The sequence below is a fragment of the Manis javanica genome, chromosome 9, assembly GCF_040802235.1.
Source record: "Manis javanica isolate MJ-LG chromosome 9, MJ_LKY, whole genome shotgun sequence".
NCBI lineage: Eukaryota > Metazoa > Chordata > Mammalia > Pholidota > Manidae > Manis > Manis javanica.
Window position 1 is genome coordinate 10,982,594 of NC_133164.1, and position 23,935 is coordinate 11,006,528.

Here is a 23,935-nt window from a genome sequence, read left to right on the forward strand (position 1 = left end):
TAGTTTTAAAATGGGTAAAATTCCATGCCCTTTGGCTGTTTTATTATCAGAAGAATGCCTTGATTGTACGATATTCTCATGCCTGATGAGAAATTGGGTCATCTCAGAATTCTTCCACCTCTGTTATCATCTCTCCACTGAGAAGAAAGATGCTCAGTAAACACCCAGTGGCAGTGTCTTAGGTCGTGACCTAAGATAGGCAAGAAACACAAGTCTTTGATAAAAGGACTCTTAACTCATTTCCCTATGGTGAAGGGCAGGTATTAGTAATATTGTTATATTGCTAAGAAAAATGCAAACTTGATTCATTCATCCAAGAAATTCTTGATTACCAAATATGTATGTGGCACTGTGGGATATGACATAGCCCCAAAGTAAGATAATCATTTCTTTAAAATTCTAAGTAAAAAGTGATGACTGAAAAAACAGATTTATTTAACTGACCTGTGACTTATACAGCTTTTAGAGTTAACTGACCTGTGAATTACCATATAGCTTTTAGAGCATTTTGATAGATAAGATTTTATTTGATCCTCACAACCACCAAATTAGGTTAGACCTTTATTACATTTCCCAGTTTTACAAATACGGAAAAGTAAGTAGTTGACACTGACATTTTGTAGGTTTTATGTTTATGCTTTTCTTTTATCTAGCTTTTTAGAGGAGCATGAGAAGAATCATAAATATTTGTCATGCTTAACCTAGATAGATTCTCCATTGGAAAAGATTTGAGACAAAACTAAGTGAGGTGTGCATCTTCATAATATGAATACACAAGGAAAAGAGATGATGTTAGAATCCTTTCTCATTTCTTCTTTGTCTATAGCTGTCTGTTCTGGTGGTTACTACATATATATGACTTTAGTGTTTTCAGTTCATGAGATCTACAATAAAAGTATGAGACAGCTAGTGTACTTCTTAAGTACTGGCACAGAATTCAGTCACACAGGTGATAGTTTTATGATTTGTATGTTGTAAATATGACAGAAGTTAAATGTATTGCTTTAAAGATAATTTTTTTTTCAAGTCAGATTGTATTTTCTGGTAAACTCTAGTAAGTTGATTTTTAACTGTTTAAAAGTTTGTTTTGTCTAGATCTATAGACTAGGCATTAGGCCTGTAATGAAACATCAAGCTAGTCATGAAAAACACAGGTCCTACCGTTTGTTTACAGTATTATGGAGGATACAGCCATGTTCATAGGCAATTTGTAAAAGCCTGAAAAATATATTAGCAAGTTTAATCCAGTAATATATAAACAAGAGAAATACATCGTGACCAAGGGGGTTTTACCATGGGAATACACCATTGGTTCAACATTGGAAAACCAGTCATTATAATTCACCCTACTAACAGAATAAATAAGGAAAACCATATGACTCTGTCAGTAGATGCAGAAAAATCATTTGAAAAAATTCAACATCCACTCATGATAAAAAACAAAAACGAAACTAGCAATAGAAAGGAACTTCTTCAGCCTGAGAAAGATTATCTACAAAAACCTATCACTAAAACATCATACTTAATGGCAAAAGACTGCTTTCCCCTGAAAAGTGGGAACAATACAAGAATATCTGGTTTCACCACTCCTGTTCAACATTTTGCTGGAGATTCTAGCCAGTGCAACAAGGCAAGAAAAAGAAATCAAACTTTTGTGACAGAAAATCCCAAAGAATTTACAAAACAAATTACTAAAACTGAGTTTAGCAAGATCAGAGGATGCAAGATCAAGATGGAAAAATCAATCACCTTCTTCACAGTTAGAGATTCTTATACCATGGTTTTACTATATTGTTAATTATTTTGTATAATTCCTACAAACAGATATACTGGGTGACTTTAAATCTTCTTAAAGAGCACTTTCTTTTAAAAAAATCAAAATTAAAATACAGTGCTATTTATAAGAACATCAAAGCAACATGAAAATGTAACGTAAATCTATATAGATTTGTATGCTAAAAAATACAAAACACTAATGAAAGAAGTCAAAGAAGACCTAATAAATAGAGTGGATGACTCCATATTGTTAAGATCTCAATCTTCCCTAAGTAGATTTATAGATTCAAAGCATTCCCAATCAAACTCCCATCTGGAGTTTTGGTAAAAATTAACAAACTGATTCTAAAAGTTATATGGAAAAGCATAGGGATTAGACTAACCAGAACAATTTTGAAAAAGTTGGAATACTCACACCATCTGGTTTCAAGATTACTATAAAGCAGTGGTTCTCAACTGGAGACAGTTTTGCTCCTTCTCCCCCAGGGGACATTTGGCCATGTCTGGAAATGTTTTAATATCACAGTTTGAGGAGAGGGAGAAGGAAAATGCTATTGCTACTGGAATCTAGTGGATAGAGGCTAAGAATGTTAGTAAACATTCAGGCTAAGGATGCTGTAAACAGGACAATCCCCTAAAACAAGAAGTTACTGGCCCAAAATATCGTTAGTGTCACTGGGGAAACCCTTCTATGTAGCTGTAGTAGTAGTCAAGACAATGTGATATTGGCACAAAGGTAGATGCATCTATCAATGGAACAAAATAGAGAAGCTGCAAATAGACCCACACATATATGATCAGTTGATTTTTGACAAAGATTCAAAGGCAATTCAACAGAGAAAGGATAGTCTTTCATCAAATGGTGTTGGAACAACTGGAAATTCATATGAAAAAAAGAACATTGACTCATAATCTACACTATATTCAAAAATAACTCAACATATCAAAGACGTAAATGTAAAATATAAAACTATAAAACTTCTGGAAGAAAACATAGGAGAAAATCTTTGTGAACTCAGGTTAAAGAGATGGACAGCAGTCAATCCAAACGATTAATAAAGTCATCAGTGATACAGTTGTTTTGGGAGGAAGGGAAGCTCCCTACTCTGTTACTAAGGCAGACAGGCCCCTGACGGGCCATGAGATGGATGCCAGTTCCAATGAAGCTACCCCCTGCTTCTTATAAAGCACTTCTGTCCCAGCATTCCAAGCTGGGAATTCCCGATTCCTAAAATGCACCGTGATTGTCCTGTTTGGGTCATATGTCCACCCATGATGAAGCAATGACTATGGGCAAAAAGTAGATTTATGCTGATTTATCAGTTTAAACCTGAGCCATAGATGGTGCTATCTTCCTCCAGAGTTCAAGGACTTTAATGGAGGCAGGTGACTACCCAAGCTTTAAAAGGTGGGAACTTGAAGGGGGAGAGGATAGTGTGAAGCAGGTATGGTACCTACCACTCACCATCACTAAATTGCTCTGAGGTGTTTAATTTGGGTTGAAGTCAGGCTTAGTAACTCCATGTCAGCATGGTCATTGTTCCTTAGAAAGGAAAAGAAAGTTCTAAATTATATTTATTAAAAAAGAACTAAGAGCAAAAATTGAGAGGCTGTGTGAAGCTATCAGTGTTAGTTTTTTCCATGCAGTTAAGTATTACATAGACATAGAACGTGACCTTTCATCTGTGCGTGTAAACATAATTGGAAAATGGCTCATTAAAAAAGAACATAGTGATAATTTGGTACAAGCATGGAAGTTTGTGCTTTAAAATGTTACACATTATGAAAAGTTCCTCCTAGTCATCTTACCCAGTTAAGCATCGCTGCAGGAAATGCTGTGCCATGATCCCTGTAACACCCCTCTGGTTGGTGGCCTTCTTTGATCAGGACGTGCTCATGGAGCTCCTGGAGCAGTGCGCAGATGGCCTCTGGAAGGCTGAACGCTATGAGCTGATCGCAGACATCTATAAGCTCATCATCCCCATTTACGAGAAGCGGAGGGATTTTGAGGTATCTGAATGGTTTGTTTTTTCCTGTTTGAAATGATGATGATGGAGTGACACATATCCCCGGGCCTTCCTGCATGCAAAGAGAACAAGCGGGCCAGGTCGGAGCTGAGCAAGGGGTCTCTGACTCTCCACGTGGCACTGGAGGTCACCCCGCTAAGATGCGTCAGGCACTGCACACACAGACCCCACCTCTGTGCAGACCCCAAATCTTGGGCAATGGGGATTGGTAATTCTAAAAGTCCACTTTTGAAAGGTAGTCAAGAACAGTTTTATGGTCACCAGGTACCTTTTTCCTCAGAACTCTTCCTTACTTCTGCAAGGGATAGCAGAGTTCCTTCCATTCTTCCTGGGCTGGGGACGTCACCCGTTTTCTCTTAGCACATCAAATGGAGTAGAAAAGGCAAGACATATGACTTTACTATCTCTGTTAGTTCATATTCACTTGAAAACAGGATTTGCAGTAAGTGTGGAAACTTGATGGGTCCTCAACATGCAAGATGGCCCCTTTGGTAGGAAACATTTTGGTTGAAAAATAATCACTACCAGTTGTGCAGTCAAAATTCATTCTTGATTTTTTTTTGAATTACCCAAGTCCAAGGAATTTTCACCAACATGAACTCATTTAATTATTTTCTTAAAACTGATTGTACTAGTTGCAAGTGGAAAGCAGTGGGTTTTGTTCTGCTTCCAGAGGCTAGCCCACCTGTATGACACACTACACCGGGCCTACAGCAAAGTGACAGAGGTCATGCACTCGGGCCGCAGGCTCCTGGGGACGTACTTCCGAGTGGCCTTCTTCGGACAGGTGAGGTGACTCTGTTCTGTAGGCTGTCCCAAGTCCTTTTTTTTTTAAGCTCTATAAAGTTGTATTTTGTAAATTTTCTGCTTTCTATAAATGCTAATTTGATGAATTTGTCATATTTAGTATGATTCTTATCTTCCTCAGTAGTAAACTTTCTGCTTTTTTTCTTCCTTCCTTCCTTCCTTCCTGTCTTTTCTTTATTACTTTCTTAAGGCAGCGGTAAGTTCTCCCTCCATAAGACATGCTTAGTGCCATCTTTGATACTGCAGTGTGGTTTGCAAGTTTCCTTTTCAAGTCTGTATGTATATCTGTCCAGTCATTACAAACTCCAAAAGAAATTAACATTTATTCCATTTACAGAAATAAATCACCTGTTTCCTTACACATCTATACTGCATGTTCTAAACCAAAATTAAGACTTTCCAGTTTCCCTTGTCCCTGTGCATCTCTCTCTCTTATAATACAATATCTCCACAAGTATATTTACCATTGTAATATTTTGGAAACCCTATATGAAAGGGTTCATTTAAATTTAACTGAAAGTAACCTCCAAGTCTCTAATATCATTAAGTGGTATAGTTTATAATCCATTTATTTAGGGTGTGGTTTTTCTATGAGCATTATATAACCTTCAATTTATCCTGTTATTGTCTTTTATAACTTTATAGCAATACCAGTTTACAGACAGTGAAACAGATGTGGAGGTAATTACAGTAGATGCTTAAAAAGCAAAAAATGTAGTGAAATCACTGCATCTAAACTCCTAGTTTGATGTGGGTGTTTTTTGTTTCGTGTTAGCCTGCATTTTTTTTAATATGCTGTGTTTTTGCACCATTTTCTTTCTTTTATTTTAGATGAGAAATGTTTTCTAAATATTTCAAATATTAACCCCCATCTGGACTTCAAAATTTTCAACCTTTTTCACTTCCCATGCAATTCCAAGTCTTGTGATATCCAGACATCAGTGGTGCCAAAACAGATAATGACTGAGGATAATGAAAATGTTTCCTGATATTATGCTGCAGCCCTTTACTTCTTTTCTCATCAGTAAAGCAAAATAGAATTTACACAAACTTCACATAATTTTTGCCTAGACCAGAATGCTTCTGTTTATGCCATAAAATCCTGTGTAAATTAGAGTGGTCAGGAGAGGGGCTGTGTGTGCATTTCTGAGGCCTGCCTATAGCTGGCTGCTAAATCATCTTTTAATTCAGCTTTTTGGGAATGTGAAACAGGCTTGAATCCCATCATTAGACTTCACTGAGAGAAGAGAGTCTTGATTTTATTTCAAGAAATCTTTCGTTTCACTCAACACTTAATGATCACATTCTTAAATGAGTTTGCAATTTTGTGTTTTTCCTTCATCTTGCACCCAGACTTCACATTATTATCATTTTCCCTCCTATTTGGAGAGCCTGTTTAAGTAGGATTTTATTTTAGAATCACTCCCTTTTTTTTAACCCTTATATAACAAAAGAATCCTTCCTGAGTGATAAGCCTTGGGCTTATTATTATATTTGGGTGTAGCTCTAATTGTGTTTTATGTCACAGGGATTCTTTGAAGATGAAGATGGAAAGGAGTACATTTACAAAGAACCCAAGCTCACACCTCTGTCAGAAATTTCTCAGAGACTCCTTAAACTTTACTCAGATAAATTTGGTTCTGAAAATGTCAAAATGATACAGGATTCTGGCAAGGTATGACCATGTTTGGAAATGTTTCATAGCAATACAATATTGTTTTTATTGATTATGTATGATTGATCATATATTATATACTTATAAATGTGTATGGAAGAAATTAAGAATGGTTGGCTTTAAGTGGCAAGTGTATTTTTTTCTTCTTAGTACATTTCTGTGCTTTCCAGATGTCCTTCATGAAGCAAATCTTTATTTCATAACTTTAAAAAGATATTATTTTACAAAATAATTGACATCTGAAAGGATGTACCATTTTTACTCTAGATATTTAGAAGAAACTCTGTAAGGTTGTTTCTCAGTGTACTTTTCTCTTGCACTTAGCAAGTGACTGGCATATTACCTCACAGTCTGATTGTTTGATGTGTGGGCAGAAGGACAGGCAGACGTTTGTGGGAATGAGACCTACTTTCTATTCAGACAGGCCATTTTCTGCCGAATTGCTCTTTCTGAACCTACATGCCTTTCCTGTATGTTACCCCATCTCCAGGACAGCACTAGGACACTGGGTATCCCTGTGCCTCCTAAAGCTCTGGCCAAGATAGAGCTCCTGTTCTTTGTTTGAAAGCATCCCCCTGCTCGGTGCCCAGCAATGATAAGCTCTACCTCTTTCTAAGTTCACTCTCTTGGAGGGCTCGTGTTGAGCCGGGCTTTAGAGTTCCCAGTGTATGGACCCTTTGGGGCCCTTTGTTTCCTCCAGGGAAGAATTGTTCAGTCTCCCATCCAGGCAGTAGGGAGGGGATGAGGAAGGGGGCAATTCTGGATGCAGGAGATGAGCAAGTGCTAAAGGTCCCCCGTTTGGCATGCAGCCTTTCACCTACTGTCCTGTGTTCCTCTCTGTACCTTGCCCCTGCTCTCCACTGGGACTGGTGAGCTCACTTATACTGCTTCCAGACCACTTACACTGCTTCCCCAGGGAATAATCTCTTTTCTCTCGTCGGACAGGAACTAGGGAAGGGATTCCCTTCCTGAGGTTCTGCAACTCCAGGTAGATTTTCAGCCACCCACCTAGTTTCCGTCTCCACCTCTCCAGGCTACCTAATCCTAGTGCTGGTCTTCTACAGATAGCAGTCTGTCAGGCTTCTTAACAAATACCACAGGCTGGGTGGCTTATAAACAATGGAAATGTATTTCTCATAGTTCTGAAGGCTGGGAAGTCCAAGATCAAGGCTCCGGCAGATTTGGTGTCCAGTGAGGCCTTTCTCCCAGTTCACAGAGGACCATCTTCTTACTGTGCCTTCAAGTGGCAGAGGGAGGGAGGGAGCTCTGTGGAATCCCTTTTATCAGGGCACTCATCCCACTCAGGAGGGCTGTACCCTCATAACCTCCTCACCTCCCATCTCCTAATACCATCTCATTGGAGGTGTTAACAGTTTAACATACGAATTTTGGGGGAATACAGACATTCAGTCAATAGCAGCAGGCTTCTGAGGGGTATTCTGACTCACTTGTTACCCCTCTCCATGGGAATTTATTAAACTCTTAGGCACTGCTGTCTTGTCCTCTTTTCCTCGTCCTTGTGGGTTAATTCTATACAGACATTTTGACAGTTATGCAAAGGAAAAGGAATAAACACAAGTTGTTGGTCCCTTTTTAACAAGAAACTTCAGCATATCTTATTAAGACCTCCTTTCTTCCTATACCACGTTACAGAGATCTAATTTGTCTTTGCCTCTGAAGTTGGAACCTTTGTCTTGGGTCAAGTGGTGGCTTTAACATGATAACCTCATCTCAAAGTTCTCAGGCAGTGTTCTTCCATTTTTAACATGTGGTCCGTGATGCACTTACTTTCAGAACAAGCTGAAAGGTTTATGAGACCTTTTCTGTATCCAGCCCTCCATTCCTTTGCTGATATGTACAGACAACTGAATCAGGGAAACACCTTGGCAAGAAAGTTCATTTCTACTGCTTCCAAGTTGTTTCTGCTGAAGAAAGTTACATTTAATAGGTTTGAATGCAATTATAATGATTGACCAGACAGCTTTTTCTAAAACAGAAACAACGCATGACTTTATTTTCTTAACCTCCAAAGTTTAAGGCACTTTCACGTCTATTTTTCCTTTTTCTTCACAAACACCTCTGTTAAGGGAGCAGCCGTGCGTGATCGTTTGAGACCAGTGAAACTGCCTTGGCTGCATCTATTCACTGGCCCTCGTTCCAGTATCCTTTCCAAGTTCTCTGCACAGTCATTTCTTTCAGGCAGCCTTTTATTGCTTTAGAGGCTCACATATAATTAATGTGTACAAAATTTATTTGTCTCCCTAATAAATTAGCTTTTTTTTTTTGTATGGAAAATGCCTGTCTTTAATTTTCTGGCATGTTCCAGAAATTAAAGTACCACTGATTCTAGCAAATGTTTTTTTAAAACATGTGCTGAGTTAATCTGGAGCCAAACTTAGTTAGATCAGCCTTAGATTAGTCTGTATGAAATTAACTCACCTACATCTGTTTCCATCTAATCTCAGTGTCTAAAGATTAATTATAATTTGGGAACCTAGGTTTTCAACATTATTACTAAAATAAACATTTTTCTTTCTAAGCTAAATATGTAAAAGTACAGTTTAGGCCACAGTCAGAGAACCAGATGGTGAGCTATTCAGCAAGAAAACTAGTATGATGTCTTCAAAAAATTCAATGGCATGTAAAAAAGTAGTGGAGAATTCTAGATTAAACAAGACTAAAGAGACATAATTAAATGTGAAGTATGATCGTTGATTAGACTCTGGTTCAAACACAATTAGCTATAAGTAACATTCTGAGATCAGTTGAGAAACTTTAATATAAACTGGGCATTGGGTGATACTAGGGAATTTTTGTTAATTTTGTTAGGTATGATAATGCAGTTAGGTTTAGGAAGAGAATGTCCTCATACTTAAGAGATGAGAACTGCAGTGTCATGATGTATACCACTTAGCTTTGAAATGGTTGGGCTAAAAAAAATGTTTATATGTACATGTGTGTATATTTGAAACAAATACAGCAAAGTATTTGTATTTGTACTAAGGGGTAGATATGTGGGTCTATTATTTTTTCCAACTTGTCTGAATTTTTCCAGAACTTATACTAATAAAAAGGGAAAACACAGTGTGGGCAAGTTTTGAGAGTCCTACAAATAGTACCAATCTTCCATTTTGTTTATTCGTTATTTATTTATTTAAAGGTCAACCCTAAGGATCTGGACTCCAAGTATGCGTACATCCAGGTGACTCACGTGATCCCGTTCTTTGATGAAAAAGAATCGCAAGAAAGGAAAACGGAGTTCGAGAGATCTCATAACATTCGTCGCTTCATGTTCGAGATGCCCTTCACTCAGACCGGGAAAAGGCAGGGCGGGGTCGCGGAGCAGTGCAAACGGCGCACAGTCCTGACAGGTACAGATCCCCGGCGCCTGTGTGTAAGAGTCACAGCCAGACATTCCGCTGAGCACCAAGATGAAGGGCCTTTTGGAGGAGATCCAGAAGCTTCTAGAATTGGCAGGTCGTTTGAGCTTAGCTTTCCCCACATATCCATTTCAGTTTAGCATTGATCTAATGCTTACTTTTGAATACTTGTAACAGTTTTCTGTTTAGCTATTTGCATTTTCTTCTACTAGACCAGAAGTTCATATCCAGTGTCAGATCACTTACCCTTAGCATCTGATGAGAACAGTGGGCCCTTAGCACCTCAGAATGCTTCTGTACACAATTTCAGGTGATTGACAGACTCCATCTGAAACTGTCTTGAGCCTGTGGGCCCTAGAGACAAGAATTCCTGCACATAGTCCTGTGTCTCCCTCATCGGAAGAGACCCTTTACGTTATCTCTGTTGCACAGTTTCCAGCATGAACCTGCTCAGAGATTTTTAGGCTGAGTGAATAAATGGGACATGAGGCTGAATACCTTCCACCTGATCTCAGAGTGGCTGGCAAACCTCAGCTTGAATACCTCCAGCACCAGGAAACTCACTGCATTCAGAGACTGCCCATTCACCTGTTGCAGAGTTTTAACTGACCTATTTAGCCTTCAAAAACCCATTCTCAGAAATGTGTTTTGCATCATTTCCCAGGTCCTGATAGTATAGAGTCAGCTTAGGAGTGACTTTTACTTTCTTTGGGGGAGCTTGGTTAGGGTCAGCAAAATGACTGGGATAACCTAAAATAACATACTTTCTTGACTTTAAAACAGTTGGTGGGGAGTCCTGTTCAGAATGCCAGCTGTCTATATCCACTAATTGGGCACATTTTCCAAAGAGTGGCCATAAGCCAAACCAAGAAAGTGCCCCCTGCCTATCTAGAAGTCAAGTTGTTGAGGGTTCCACCTGGGCCACAAAAGGGAACATGCTGACAATGAGTGGAAGAAACAGTATTACAATGCTGTTTCAGGTGGGTCTCCACACTCACCTCTGAACGCACACTTAAAATGGGTGAATTGTATGATGTGTGCCTTAGGTCTCAGTAAAGCTGTTGCCAAAGAAAGAATATGGATCGTTATAAAATAGTTCAGAACAGCATACTGCCGAGAATTTTTCACTCTTCCTATAAGGAAACTGAGATAAAAGTTAAAATTTAACATCAACCATACATTCTTAAAGAGTCCCTATCCCTACTTTCAGAATAAAAATAACATATAAAGCACAAACACTATTGTCCTGGAAAATGTTAGCCCCTCGCACATGTGAATGGCTTTTTTCAAATAATGGTAGTAAATTCTTATTAGGCAAGATAACTGCATTTCTAGATGGAGTCTTTCCAGCTTATAATGTTTATCTCTCTATTGTGTGATGACCTTAAATCAGTTCTTAGCAAAGGTTGTTTCTGGATCTGCAGCTTCAGCATCACCTGGGAACTTGTTAGAAATGCAAACTCTCAGGCCCCACCCAGTCGTACTGAATCAGAAATCCTAGTGGTGGGGCCCAGCTAGTTGGGTTTCCAACCCTCCAGTTGATTCTTATGCCACTCAGGTTTGAGATCTGCTGCTTTAAATAAAGCTAGTTCATTGATGAGTCAAGGTCAGGACTTTTTTAATATAACTATTCTGCTCAGGTAGCACACTGATTCATAAACAGTTATCACCATAGGGTGTTTTCCTTGGCCAGATTTCCTTCAGAGTTACAATGTACCATTTTGTCACAGAAATCTTTTAGATTAGATAAAGGACAAGAGCAAAACTGTACCTGCAACAGAGGGGACAAAGAGTAACTCCACTGCAGAGAGAGGCAGAGTAGACATGGGTTATTGGCTCAGCTGTGAGGCTGAGAAAGTGTGGGCTTTGCAGAGCCTGGGCCTGGGCCCTGCAGCCCTGAGTCACATTCTCTGTGTGACCTTGGGCAGGTCACTTAGTCTCTGTGTGCCTTAGTTTACTTACCTGTAAAATTGAGACTTGTACTATCCATCTTGGGTTAAAGAATTTTGTAAATTATATCCAAGAGAGGAAAACTGTACTTCATTTTGCTAGATCTCATCCACTATTGAGCCCCTTGCCTTCTGTGGTTGATGGTGAGGAAGGGGATTGTAGTACAACAGAACACGTGAAAAAGGTACAGTTTTTACCCTGAAAGATCTTAAAGTACCAAAAGGATAGTCACTGGGAAGAGTAAAAATGTAGAGAAGATGTTATAAAAAGGCTATACTAAAATCTGTGTTGACCTTTAGTTAAAAACACACTGGAGACTTTGAACTTAAGCGTTTTCCCTTATGTTATTAATCCATTGGGTTCTTTTTCCATTGCTTTGCTTCAGACCTGACCCTTGGCCTTCCAAGTTACTGGGGTGCCCCAGCACCCCTCCCCCGCCCTCTGATCCCAGCAAGGGTTCACTCACCTGGGTAGTTCAGTTGGTCAGCTGCGGCTGTGACGATTGATCACCCCAGTGATCGCCCTGCAGGCCCCTTGGGTGTAAATCTCTGGGCTTACCTCCCAGCAGGATCCCCTCCTTTCCTTCTGTCATGGAACTCCTGCCGGGAGTCTTCCAGGTCATGCCCAGGCTCCCCCTCAGGTCAGAAATAGTCTCCTGCCCTTCACTCTCTATGCATCTGACCAGGCTGGACAGTCACCCGCACTTCCCACTGTCTCTTCTTGGTCCTCCTCCTTGAGGGGCTTCAGATCCTTAGAGCAGGCTGCTTAATAGCGTGATGGCTCAGGCAGTCACCTGATTTCCTCCCTTCTAGGCCACTTTAAGCTTTCTTTAGCCATTTGGACAGTAAACACATTCATTAATTCAACAAAATTTATTGAGCACAGACAATGCTACAACATTGGCATACTAACAAAACAGAGATCTGTGGCTTATGCAGGTCACATCTGGCAGGTGGAGACAGACAACAGCAACAAACCTAATAGGCAAAGACCCCCACATCGGAAGGTGATGCATGTTGTGGATAAAAGCAAAAGGAGATTGGAAATATGGGGTTGAGAGGGGGAGGGTTACAGTTTAAATGGGGTGGCACCACTTGAGTCCAGACTTAGAAAAAGTGAGGGAATGGGCCTTGCACACCACTGGAGGGCGAAGCAGCTGCCTGTGCCCAGCACGTTCAGGGGACACCCAGCAGGCCTGTGTGGCTGGAGCTGAGCGAGCCAGAGGGGTGAGGCCGCGAGGGAAGGCCCGGGTCCCGTGGGCTGGGAAGGCTCATGCTCAGATGAGTTTTCTGTACCGTTCTCCTCTCCTTTGCCTCTGAGTCTCCGGGTACCATCATAAGAAGCAGTGATTCAGGACTTTTACACTGAGCGAAATCAGTGCAGTCCATGGACGCCTCGTAAACATCCTGGGAATTATTTTATTTTCTGAAATACTGTGATAGAGCTAAATCACTTGTGTTTTGACAAGCCCCATAAAATGCTTGCCCAGGCACTGCTTCTTACAAATGGGAACACAGTAGCCCTCCTCTGTAAGGCACGCCAGTCTGGCCCTGTCCAGGGGCACCTCTGGCTCCCTGGCTGGTAGGCAGCAATGCCCAGTTCTTGACACTAGCAAAGGAGCCTTTAGTTCAAAGAGCATTTATTGATCTCAGTGTTGCTGCACAAAAGCTGTATGTCTGCCAAAAACACACAGGAGAATGGAGACACAGACCCTTGGCCTTAGATTGATAAAACATTTAGGGACTAGAACAGGCCTGTAAGTGTGTGATTAATGAGGTTGAACATAATCTCGGCTTTGTGCAGACTTGGGTGGGACATCGAAACCCTGTGTCTGCAGGGAGCTCGTCCTGTTATCATTTTGTTCTTTCTCAGTAAATTCTCCCCAGCCACTTATAAATGGTGATGAATCCAAACATAACACTCTTTCACTTATTAAAAAATAAAAAGCTTTTAAGCATATATCTACATGTTTATTTGTAAATATATATTAAATGAGACTATTATATTTATGTATCATACAAAGCAACAAGGTAGAAATGTGAAACAGACCCAAATTAGAACAAGATGTTTTTCTGTTCTTTTTTTAACTGTTTGATATTGATACATTTAGGTGTTTTATGATGATAAATGAAAACAATATTGATTGGCATCTTTGTCTGTTAAAAAATATATACAAGAAAAAGTAAATGTATTTGGTTTTTATTCATTTAAGTTTCAAAATATTATTATTGTGACTTCAATAATTTGAATTTTTGGTTCATAAACTACTTTAAAATACATTCTCACTTGTCATTTTTCATAAATTTCTCAATTTGCACAAACTAAAACATGCAAATCAAAGTTGTTCTATAGAGAAAAATGAATTTTCTCAAGGATATTTCTATGAAACTAGTTTCTGGACTTAACCTGCTGTGTGATACCTCAAAACTGTTTAGTCTTTTTTTATATTTTCAAAGCCTACTAACCCTTTCAGATTTTACAAGGAAGAGAGGTAGGACATTTGTGGATGAGAAAGTTAAGCAAGGAACGACACTTTCTTCAGATACACGCTTCTAACATTAAAGGTTAACAAGACCCAGCTCTTGGCTTTATATGATACAACCTGCCAGTAAACATACATAGTGCTAAAGGAAGACAGTATGCTGACATGTGACTTCAGCAAGCTTTGGGTTCTCTGTAAGGTGGGAATACTGAGTTCTTCCATCTCGGTGAGCACAAAGATGGTGCGGGCTGTGGAGTGACTCTGGGACTCATTCCTCCACAGCAATACACTGCTTCCCTTATGTGAAGAAGCGGATCCCCGTCATGTACCAGCACCACACCGACTTGAACCCTGTTGAGGTGGCCATTGATGAGATGAGTAAGAAGGTGGTCGAGCTCCGGCAGCTGTGCTCCTCCACCGAAGTGGACATGATCAAACTGCAGCTCAAACTACAGGGCAGCGTGAGCGTCCAGGTGAGCCAGGTGCCAGGCAAACTGCAGGGCAACAGAGGGCAACAAATAAACAAAGGCTCGTTTGGGCCTTGGAAACTTTCAAGTCACTCAGATGAGCAAGTCTAATGTAGGTCCCCAGCTCACCAGGTCAGCCCTCACCGTCCCCGGTGACCGCACAGTGTCTCCTGATACCAGAGGGGCAGTGGCCTTCGGGCCCCCACGCAACCCCCACCTACAAGGCTAGGTGGTCCACTAGAGGCAGGACACAGCTTTCCACACAGACCTGGCTTTTAGGTAGTTTGGGGAATTCTAGTTGCCAAAATAGAAGCATGAAGGCTTCTAAATATAAAGAAATGTGGCTAGCTGTGGGTTTTCTTACAAAACTATTGTTTTCTGGTTCCTGTGAAAATTGTATCTGAAAAAGTACCCTGTGTTTCATTTTGTTGATGTTATCTTTTGATTAACAGAAATTCTTCATTTTAATATAGCCCAATTAATCTTTCCTTTACTGGTAGCATTTTTTGTGCCTTTTAAAGAAATTTGTTCTTCAATCTTTTTCAAAGATTTTCTCCTTTGTTTAGTATTCCTGTTTAGATCTGCAGTCCATCTGGAATGGATTTTTTTGTGTGTGGTAGCAAATAGAGGTCAAGATACATTTTTTTCCATAGAGCTGTCCAAGTGATGTGCGTCATTTATGGAAAATACCATCCTCGATATAAGTACTGATTACACATTTACATTCAGTGTCTGAAAACTCATCAAGTTATAAACACTTATGATATATGTACCTTTCTGTTTGTATGTTACACTTCATTAAATAATCAGATTTTTAAAAGGTATCATACTTACCTTGTTTCCTAGGAAACTAGGAAATATTAAATCACTTCCTTTCAGTGACCAGCATGCCTCTTGCTTTATTGATACTTTTAAGTGTATATGTTAGCACATGTTTTTACATATGTATACATATATACATATGTGCATGTGTGTATGTGTATGTATCTCCCTATATATTTTCTTTTTCAAGAAAGTTTGTTTATGAAAGTGACATGTATGTTGGAATACATGGGTCTTCAGGGATTTTTGGTTCATTTTCTGACATCAGTGTTTGTCAACATTTTATGAGATCACACTGAGTTGTTGACTAATAGTTTACTAAATGTCATTCACCACACAAATATTTACAAATGTTCTCAACCTCTTCCCTTATGGCCTGAAAGACTATCAAGTGAATATGATAAATATTCTAGTAATGTGAGTGATTACACAACAGGGCCGGAGGTCACAGTTTTCTACAGCTAAAAGTAAAACCACTCAATAACATGGCCTGGGAACATCCTGCTTCTATGGAAAGGCCGGTAGAAGGGTGTGGGTGTCAGTAAAGGGTGGGGCTGGACAGATTGAGCTTTCTTAAGGGCAAAATGTACTCCACCATTTAACAGTGACCTTAGAGTTTTATAAATGCCCATTCATCTTAGAACGTAAAGATCATCATTCCATGATGAGATTAAGTTTATACATGTGCACCCACCAACATAACAACAAAGTTGGAGTCAGAGGCAATTAATCTCATCATTTTATTTGTGTATTTCTGTAATTTTTCACCAAGAGCTTCACTTGGATTGCTATTGGACAAGACAGCCATCAGGGTGGCCTTGTGGCTTTGTTCTCCAGGATCTTGTTATGTGAGACCTTATGAAGTCTCTTCAACTTTCCTCATTGCATCTTCTTAGATTTGAGTATATCGTATCATTTTTGAGAATGCGTCACGTCTTCAGATTATTAACTAGTTCCCTACACATACCCAGTATGAAGACACATCTAGTCATCACAGGTTAGCTAGTTGTTCCTTTCTCAGAGGGCCCATCTCTGGTGTGAACCCCCACACCTCAGTTCTCCTGCCATTACTGTATGGCCTTGCACATCATGGATCAGAACCAGGGCCCATCCCCTCTGCTGTCGGTGACAGACAAGACAGACGGCCCTCGCTACTTTCCGACCTTCCAGGCCCACCACACCTCCCAGCAGGAAGTATGCAGATAACCACGTGGTCAAGTCCTTTCCCAAGCTCTCAGATGCCTAGAACTTTCTCCTTCCTGTCCATTGTGTCTAACATTTCTCTCCACATCCCCACATATCCTGACTTATCTAATTTCAGGGAATTCCTCTTGGCTATCTAAGAGATGCAGGGTTCTGATTGACTCACCCTGTTGCTAAATGTCCCCAATCTTTTCGGCTTTCCAGCGTACTTCAGATGATCACTTCACTCAAGAACAGCAAATCAGTTTGCCTCTGAATGTTTACGTGATTGAATGAGGTGAACAGTTGATTTTTAAACATGTGTACAACTATTTTTTTCAGTTTTTCATTGAACTCACCAGATTGACCTTTAGCTCAGTGTAGTGTACTACAAATGTCGATTGGAAGACAGGCCCATTGGACTCTCAGGATGTTCGAGCTCAAACAGGTCCTTAAGTTTTCCCACCTTTGGGTCTTCATAAAATGAACCATCATCAAAGGTGCACTGAGGATGGCTGGCATGATAAAATCAAATGACATATATACCAGTATAACGCTTAGTCATGATTTCTTCTTTTGGGCTGTAAGGTCCTTGAGGACAGGGCATGAATAACTCAAACAGCATTTTTTGCACATGGAAATTGAAACTAAGTCAGTGATAATAGCCATTTTCTTTATAACGTAATTTAATCTTTGTTTTTTATCTAGGTCAATGCTGGTCCCCTAGCATACGCCAGAGCTTTTTTAGATGACACAAACACAAAAAGATATCCTGACAATAAAGTGAAGTTGCTTAAAGAAGTCTTCAGGTAAAGCACACTGGAAATGTCTTTCTCTCTTCAACTATTGATCATTTCTGTGCTCATTCAGGGAAGAGGTACTACCCATTGGACTCAGTCTTTGTCCTGAACATGCCTTTATTTCCACCTCCTGCACCTTTTCAGACAATTTGTGGAAGCTTGTGGCCAAGCCTTAGCAGTAAATGAACGGCTTATTAAAGAAGACCAGTTAGAGTATCAGGAAGAAATGAAGGCCAACTACAGGGAGATGGCAAAAGAGCTTTCTGAAATCATGCACGAGCAGGTAAGTGCCACACCGGAGTTCTCGTTTTTAGGGAACATGCTGTAGGTGGGGTCTCAGATCCACCCTGGGATGGACTAAACCAGAACTGTGACTGTCTGAAGAATAATGTAGCATTTACACTGCTGTTACTGTCTATCCCAGGTTGCTTGGGGAACAGCTAACGACTTGCCCACCTCTTATTACCTGGTGTAGCCAGAGTGGCACCCATCTCCTCTTCATCCTGGAGGTGACTGCACTTCAAAGCTTTGTCCCTCCCCACTCCAATCTAGTTTAAAAAACAAAAAAACTCACATGAAAAAGAAATACCCACAATATACTGTTGCTAGAATTTTCTTCATTAACCCAATCCTTTGAAAGAACAGGATTAGGGTTGTTCAGTTTTTGACTTTTTATAGCTGACCTGGGTGCCCCAGTGGATTCTTTGTGGCTACTTCTATATTCCTTGTCATTAAGACTACCTTTCCTGATTATAGTGTTACCATTGTCTTCCTGTATGAACTTGTTTCAATACGCTTATGTATGTGGGCTAAGAGGGGACAGCTACCCAGGGAACCAAGTGCATGTCAAAAAGTAGCTTCCACATTATTGCTCCATCAGCTGCAGTGACATCTTCCAAGTCATGGTGACAGTCTTTATAGTGTTACCCCCTTGATTACACTTAACTACTTTTGTCTGTTCCCTACATTGTTGTCTTTCCGTCTTCCTAAGTAGATGCCAAGACAATTTGTGTCAGTTAACATATCATGTGATAATTTAGTTAGGACTTTCTGTTGCAGAAAACTAACTTAAATGCCTAAGCTTCAAATTGTATTTTTTTTCTCTCCTTCATGCTAACACATTCAGATGGGATGGTAATGTCATATTTTAATTTTATTTTTCTGATCCTTGATATACTGACTCACACAAACTTACTACTGGATTTGAGCAACCGTAGACATTGGCATAACGATAATGCATGTGCAAAGGAAGCCAACGCTTATCTGGGCATTTAGAAAAGTAGGAAAATTTTTGAATGACTAAAGAAAAAAAAGTGTGAATAATTAAGCCAAAAGGGAGGGTTGAATGAAAACAAGTTTTGGGGAGAGCTCAAGGTCTTTTCCATGGAGCGTCCAGATTCCTATGTAAACAGAGAGCTTGATCAGTGGATGCCAGCATTTGGCACAAGAAAAAAATAAAGTAGGAAAAAATTATGGACTGATAAAATTAAAACTCCCAGATTGTATGGACATTTAATGCAGTGCTATGCTCTGAACTGCACTTTGAACTTGGCATTATCTCAAGATTAAATATCTTTGGACGCTTAAGTAAAAAGGGTTGTAACCTGGTGTAGACTTGCTTTTGGCCTTTCCAGGAGAACCTGTGAGTGTGTGGTTCTCAGTTTCCACTTGGCAGTAGGTCAGGCCTTGCAATAGAATTCTTCCCTGCATTACTGAGTATGACGAAATGTGTTCAGGGACAGAGGGATAGTCACTGTCTCTTTCCCAGGATGGAAATCTAAGACCCTGAGAAAAGGAGCCAGTAGAGAAACAGAGATGTTCCAGATTGACTTTAAAAGACTTTTCCAAGGGACAGTGCAAGGTTGTGGCCTCATCAAGTATGAGTAGGATAGACTTCAAACCGCCTTATCATCTAGCGAGTCTAGAAGGCTCTCTATTCATTCACTAACTTGTCAAGGAATCAACACATGTTGTTCTTGACTTTCTCCTTATAATCATGATCTGGAAAAGGTCCTTTGCTAGATGAGTTGACCCAATCCTTCTGCAAACTGCCAAAGCCATGCTATCTGAACATGCCATCATTCACAGGAACGGTGACCACCGGATGGTAAATTGTGTGTGTTCCATGAAACCCACCATTTTGAGAAATGTCGTTCAGGAGATTACACTTGAGTAATGTTGTGTTTCTGTGCCTCGAGATCTGCCCCCTGGAGGAGAAGACGAGTGTTTTACCGAATTCCCTTCACATCTTCAATGCCATCAGTGGGACTCCAACAAGCACAATGGTTCACGGCATGACCAGCTCATCCTCAGTGGTGTGATTTCATCTCACGGACCACGTGTGTGGACTTACTTTGTCATTTGCAAACTCAGGATGATTTCCAAGGCTGATCACTGGGCTTGTGCAAGACATGGGGGAGACCGAGCACAAGGAGAAGTCAAGGGGAATGGGAGAGAAAGGAAGTAAAGAACTGTGTTATTTCTTAGATTTTCTAGAGAAGTCATAAGAGGGTACACATATATTTTTAAATCTCATTGGCAATATTCAGAGTTTTCATTATGTCTTAACAGAGGTGTGTGGTGGACATTCTTAAGCTGGAGTTAAATTTTATTCTTCTTTACAGAATAGTGTTAAAATAAATGGCCTAGAGAAAGCAAGTGTTCTGAAATGTACATTACAGGGACAATAGCACTGAAATTGAGGCTGGGGTAACCTTTTGCCTCTAGGCTAAGCTGGAAAATCTTGAAAATATTTTTTGTCCTGTGGCACACACATTCAGGTTGAATACAAGAACTATTTTTGTGACTAGTTTTCGATGACCTAGGGGGACTGACCATTGTAATTTTTGTACCAGTGAACCAGGAGGTTTAGTGCTTTTGTACTCATTTACTTGCATTTAAAAAATATGAAAGTGTAAGAAACTATGTGAGCTTAAAACTAGTCAAGCAGTTTAGAACCAAAGGCCCGTATTAATAAACACAACTATGCTAAAAATCTCAAAGTAGTACAGTATATTATGTACATAGAGTTTATTAATACAGTCTCAGCATTCTGTACATACATGTATTACATTTCTACATTTTTAATACATCAGCTTCTGCGTTAAGTTTTATTGTGACAGATCTGTGCTGTTCTTAGTATATGCAGTACACTTGATGTTACTGTTTTATCCCTGTACATAAAAAGTGCAATATGGAGATGTATACAGTCTTTGCTCTGTTAGGGTTATAAGCTGTTTTAAAAATTTCATCCTTTTGCCAAAGTGGTGGAGTATGTAGTTGGTAAATCATAAATTCTGTGGTGAATAGTGGTGTAATTTAAAGCTTTCACCATGTTATATTTTCTTTTGAGACATTAATTTAGTAATTTTATATTTGGGAAAATAAAAGTTTTTAATTTTATTTAACTAGAATCTCTGCCCTGCTGTAATTAAGCATTCTGTACCACATCTGTATTAAAAATAACATTGCTGATTTTCCAGTAGTGAACATTGGGTATTTATTGTTTGACAATCTAAGAGGGGCAGGATATTGAAATACATGAGGGTGAAATAGCGTGGTATATGAAATGTGCCTTAAAATACTTGAGGAAAAAAAAGAAGGTAGGTAGATGAAACAAGACCTGCAAATGTTCATAATTACAGAAGCTGAGATTTGGCCTGTGGGGAATCATCAGACCAGTTTCTCTGCTCTTGTGTATGTTTCCATGATAAAAATTTCAAGAGGCAGGTTTGAGGCCACACTTCCAGTGGACTTAGATCAATGCTTTGTTGCACCATAGTCTGGCTCTGAATTCTACTGGTTGTTTCCAAGTATGCATAGATACCTTTTTACCTCTAGCTTTTCCTCTTCGGTGATACCAGTCTTTAAAATCTGCCATCTTTATCATCTCCCTTGCTTGCTTTTGAGCAAGTTGGTGAGGATGGAAAGAAACTCGAACAAGGTGGTCATTTATCACAGCAATGTATCGGTGGCCACGTGTGCAGAAACTCCCCATGCCCTACATTGTCATAAACACTGAACCTGAGTCACATGATGGCTGATTGCAGGTGCCTGTCCTGCCTCAGGTGGCCCCAGTGGCCTGACAGTGAGTCAGTGCCTTCTCACTCAGCCCTCCATAGTTAAGGCGATGGAAAGAAGAGGAGTCTTTCCACAGGATATAAAACAGCCGGTTTTCCTACTTGAAGGATTTTAAAGGCTGCCTATTTACATAACTAAGCGAGAAAAGAAAATGTGATGCTGTGTACATCTTGAGCTCCCAGATTCCCAGAATCTTTTGACATCATTGAAACATTCTCTGTCAGTCGTACAGCTGTATTTTACGGATGGAGACAAGGGTCATAAAGAAGAGGTGGTGAAATGTTATGACAACTCACCAGAGTCTACAGCCATTCATTAATGGATCCAAATTTAAGGCTTAAGAAGATTCTCTATATAGGTTTGCCCTGAGTCTCTGACATCTTTAGCCCAGTGTGATAAAGCTTGAATCTGTCATCAGCAGGAATGGGAATAAGAGTTCGTTGTCTTTGTCACTGGGCTGAATTTCCTAGTCACAAATGCCTCATTTAGAAGCCATGAAATTCAAGTCACTGTGTAGTAATATAAGTATAAGTCTAGAAGGAGGTAACATGCTATCTCATTGTTAAACTTGGAGAGTAATTTAAACATGCTGTGTCAGGTAAGATTCAGCTTGGAAGGTAACTAACCATTGTTTATTATAGCGATGGAGAAAAGTGGAGAAAAAGAGCCATCTTTAAGTTGAGGACATCTACTATTGACCCTGCAAAAAAACAACAACACACATTTGTATCCATTAAAAACCTTATTTAGTTTATGCATAAAATTTTAATTTCAGTATAAAGGTATACATTACAATAGTTTATTGGAGACAATTTTTTTAACATTAAAAAATCTTCATGGCTGCTTTTTCAGTAAATTTTTTAGTGTTTCCATAGATATTACATCTTTTTGTAATTTAGGTAAAATGTATCATTTTAACTATTTATAAATGTACAGTTCAGTGATATTAAGTACACTGATGTGCTGTCATTACCACCGTGCATCCATGGAACTTTTCCATCATCCCAAATAGAAACTTTGTCCCTATTAAATAATAACTCTCTATTCTCCCTTCAGTGAAATTGTTTTTGAAAGAGGTTTGGAATAAAAGTCTAGTTAGTACCTTATAAGGGTTATATGCTGCCTGGGAAGTAACTAACTCTAGGTAGTATACATAAATAGAGCCAGCCCCTTACATGGAGGAAGCTCCTGAGAGTATGGATATAATGGAAAAGATAACTTAGGAACAGTCATAGAGATGTGTTTAACCATGTGATAGCCTCTGGCTGTAAACCTAAAATATGCCCCAAGGAAACAGAGAGGAAGTCATTTTTATAGCAGAAGTTCCCACGTAAATGCCCACTTAGCAAATGAAGGGTACAAACATGTTCAATTGTGACTGGTTGATACAGGTCACAGCTGATTGGTTAGTGTCCCAGTCATTGTTTTTGCTGCAGCAGCAGGTCTGATTTTCAGGAACAACAGAAACTGGTTTCTCCAAGGGCACAGAATATGTGGTCTCCTGTCAATGCATAGATCAATGGCTCCTTTTTGTGCAGGCCTCAGTTAACTTGATAGAATCCATCCTGTTTTCTGGCACAGCTGGATTTTTCTGAGGGGGAGAAGGAGAATGGGACCCACTTGTTTTTGTTTTATTTGTTGGCATATACCCTAAAAACAAAAATAGTGGCAAGATATAAATAAATCATTGGTTAAAAAACGTTTTCAGTAATTGCTTGTGGAAGTGGTGTATTGTTTTTGTGAGACTGTATTGTTATTCTTAGACTGCTGTATGTTTATTGCTGAAGATAGTAAAAGAGTCATTATGATGATATCATTAGGAACCAACTCTTTGGCATGGGGGGAAAAAAGTTGCATCTGTAAGACCAAAGAGGTCAAATTAAAATACTTTAGTTCTGAATTTGATATGGAAATATCAATTTGCACTCATGAAATATTTATCTTACTTCCTAACTTGGCTCACTGAAAAGGCCTAAAAACAATGACCAAGCCAGTAGCTAGTGGGCACCCTAAGCACCCAAATCGTGGTCTCTAAATACCATGCCTACCAGAAGGATCCAGGTCTCAGTGGAGAATGGCTGATTCCAACTTAGGGCAGAAAATGTGTAAAATGAGTGCAGAGCATCTCATACCAGAAATCCGTAGGGCTGGCAAAGACACCTGAGACCCTACCGAAAGAATTTAAAGAAGCTCCTTCTAGCTGGATATGGGATGAGCATCATCAAGTATATTACTAGCAATGAATTGAAATTATGTAATTAAATTCATGAGTTCATGATGATACTAGAAAAAATAAACAAGAAAACCAGTAACTATTGAAGGAGTTAATATTGCCAAGAAAGATGAAGAGGTTCATGTGCTTCATAGTAGAAGTACACACCACTGTCTACTGTGGAGTCTTGCCAAAAAGTCTAACCTGAATCTCATCAAGTCTAAATCTTAACTACCAACTAATTCCCCAGGAAACACAGAGCACAGAGGAACATG

General features: G+C 39.5%; 1 protein-coding gene across 29 annotated transcripts in view; it reads left to right on the forward strand.

Annotated features, from left to right (window-relative positions):
* The window catches only part of DOCK9 (dedicator of cytokinesis 9), a 273,892-nt gene extending 253,047 nt beyond the window's left edge, over positions 1 to 20,845 (forward strand). For 20 of the 29 annotated variants that reach the window (XM_073212409.1, XM_073212414.1, XM_073212419.1 and 17 more), the window contains 9 exons: positions 3,664 to 3,786; positions 4,477 to 4,590; positions 5,256 to 5,291; positions 6,139 to 6,285; positions 9,446 to 9,656; positions 14,380 to 14,570; positions 17,277 to 17,377; positions 17,513 to 17,651; positions 19,567 to 20,845. In XM_073212409.1, coding sequence (XP_073068510.1) covers positions 3,664 to 3,786; positions 4,477 to 4,590; positions 5,256 to 5,291; positions 6,139 to 6,285; positions 9,446 to 9,656; positions 14,380 to 14,570; positions 17,277 to 17,377; positions 17,513 to 17,651; positions 19,567 to 19,689 — 1,185 coding nt within the window. In that variant the 3' untranslated portion in view covers positions 19,690 to 20,845. The remainder of the gene's footprint in view (positions 1 to 3,663; positions 3,787 to 4,476; positions 4,591 to 5,255; positions 5,292 to 6,138; positions 6,286 to 9,445; positions 9,657 to 14,379; positions 14,571 to 17,276; positions 17,378 to 17,512; positions 17,652 to 19,566) is intronic. The other 9 variants (XM_037025012.2, XM_037025017.2, XM_037024992.2 and 6 more) reach the window with 1 other exon arrangement.
* The last annotated feature ends 3,090 nt before the right edge of the window (positions 20,846 to 23,935 follow it).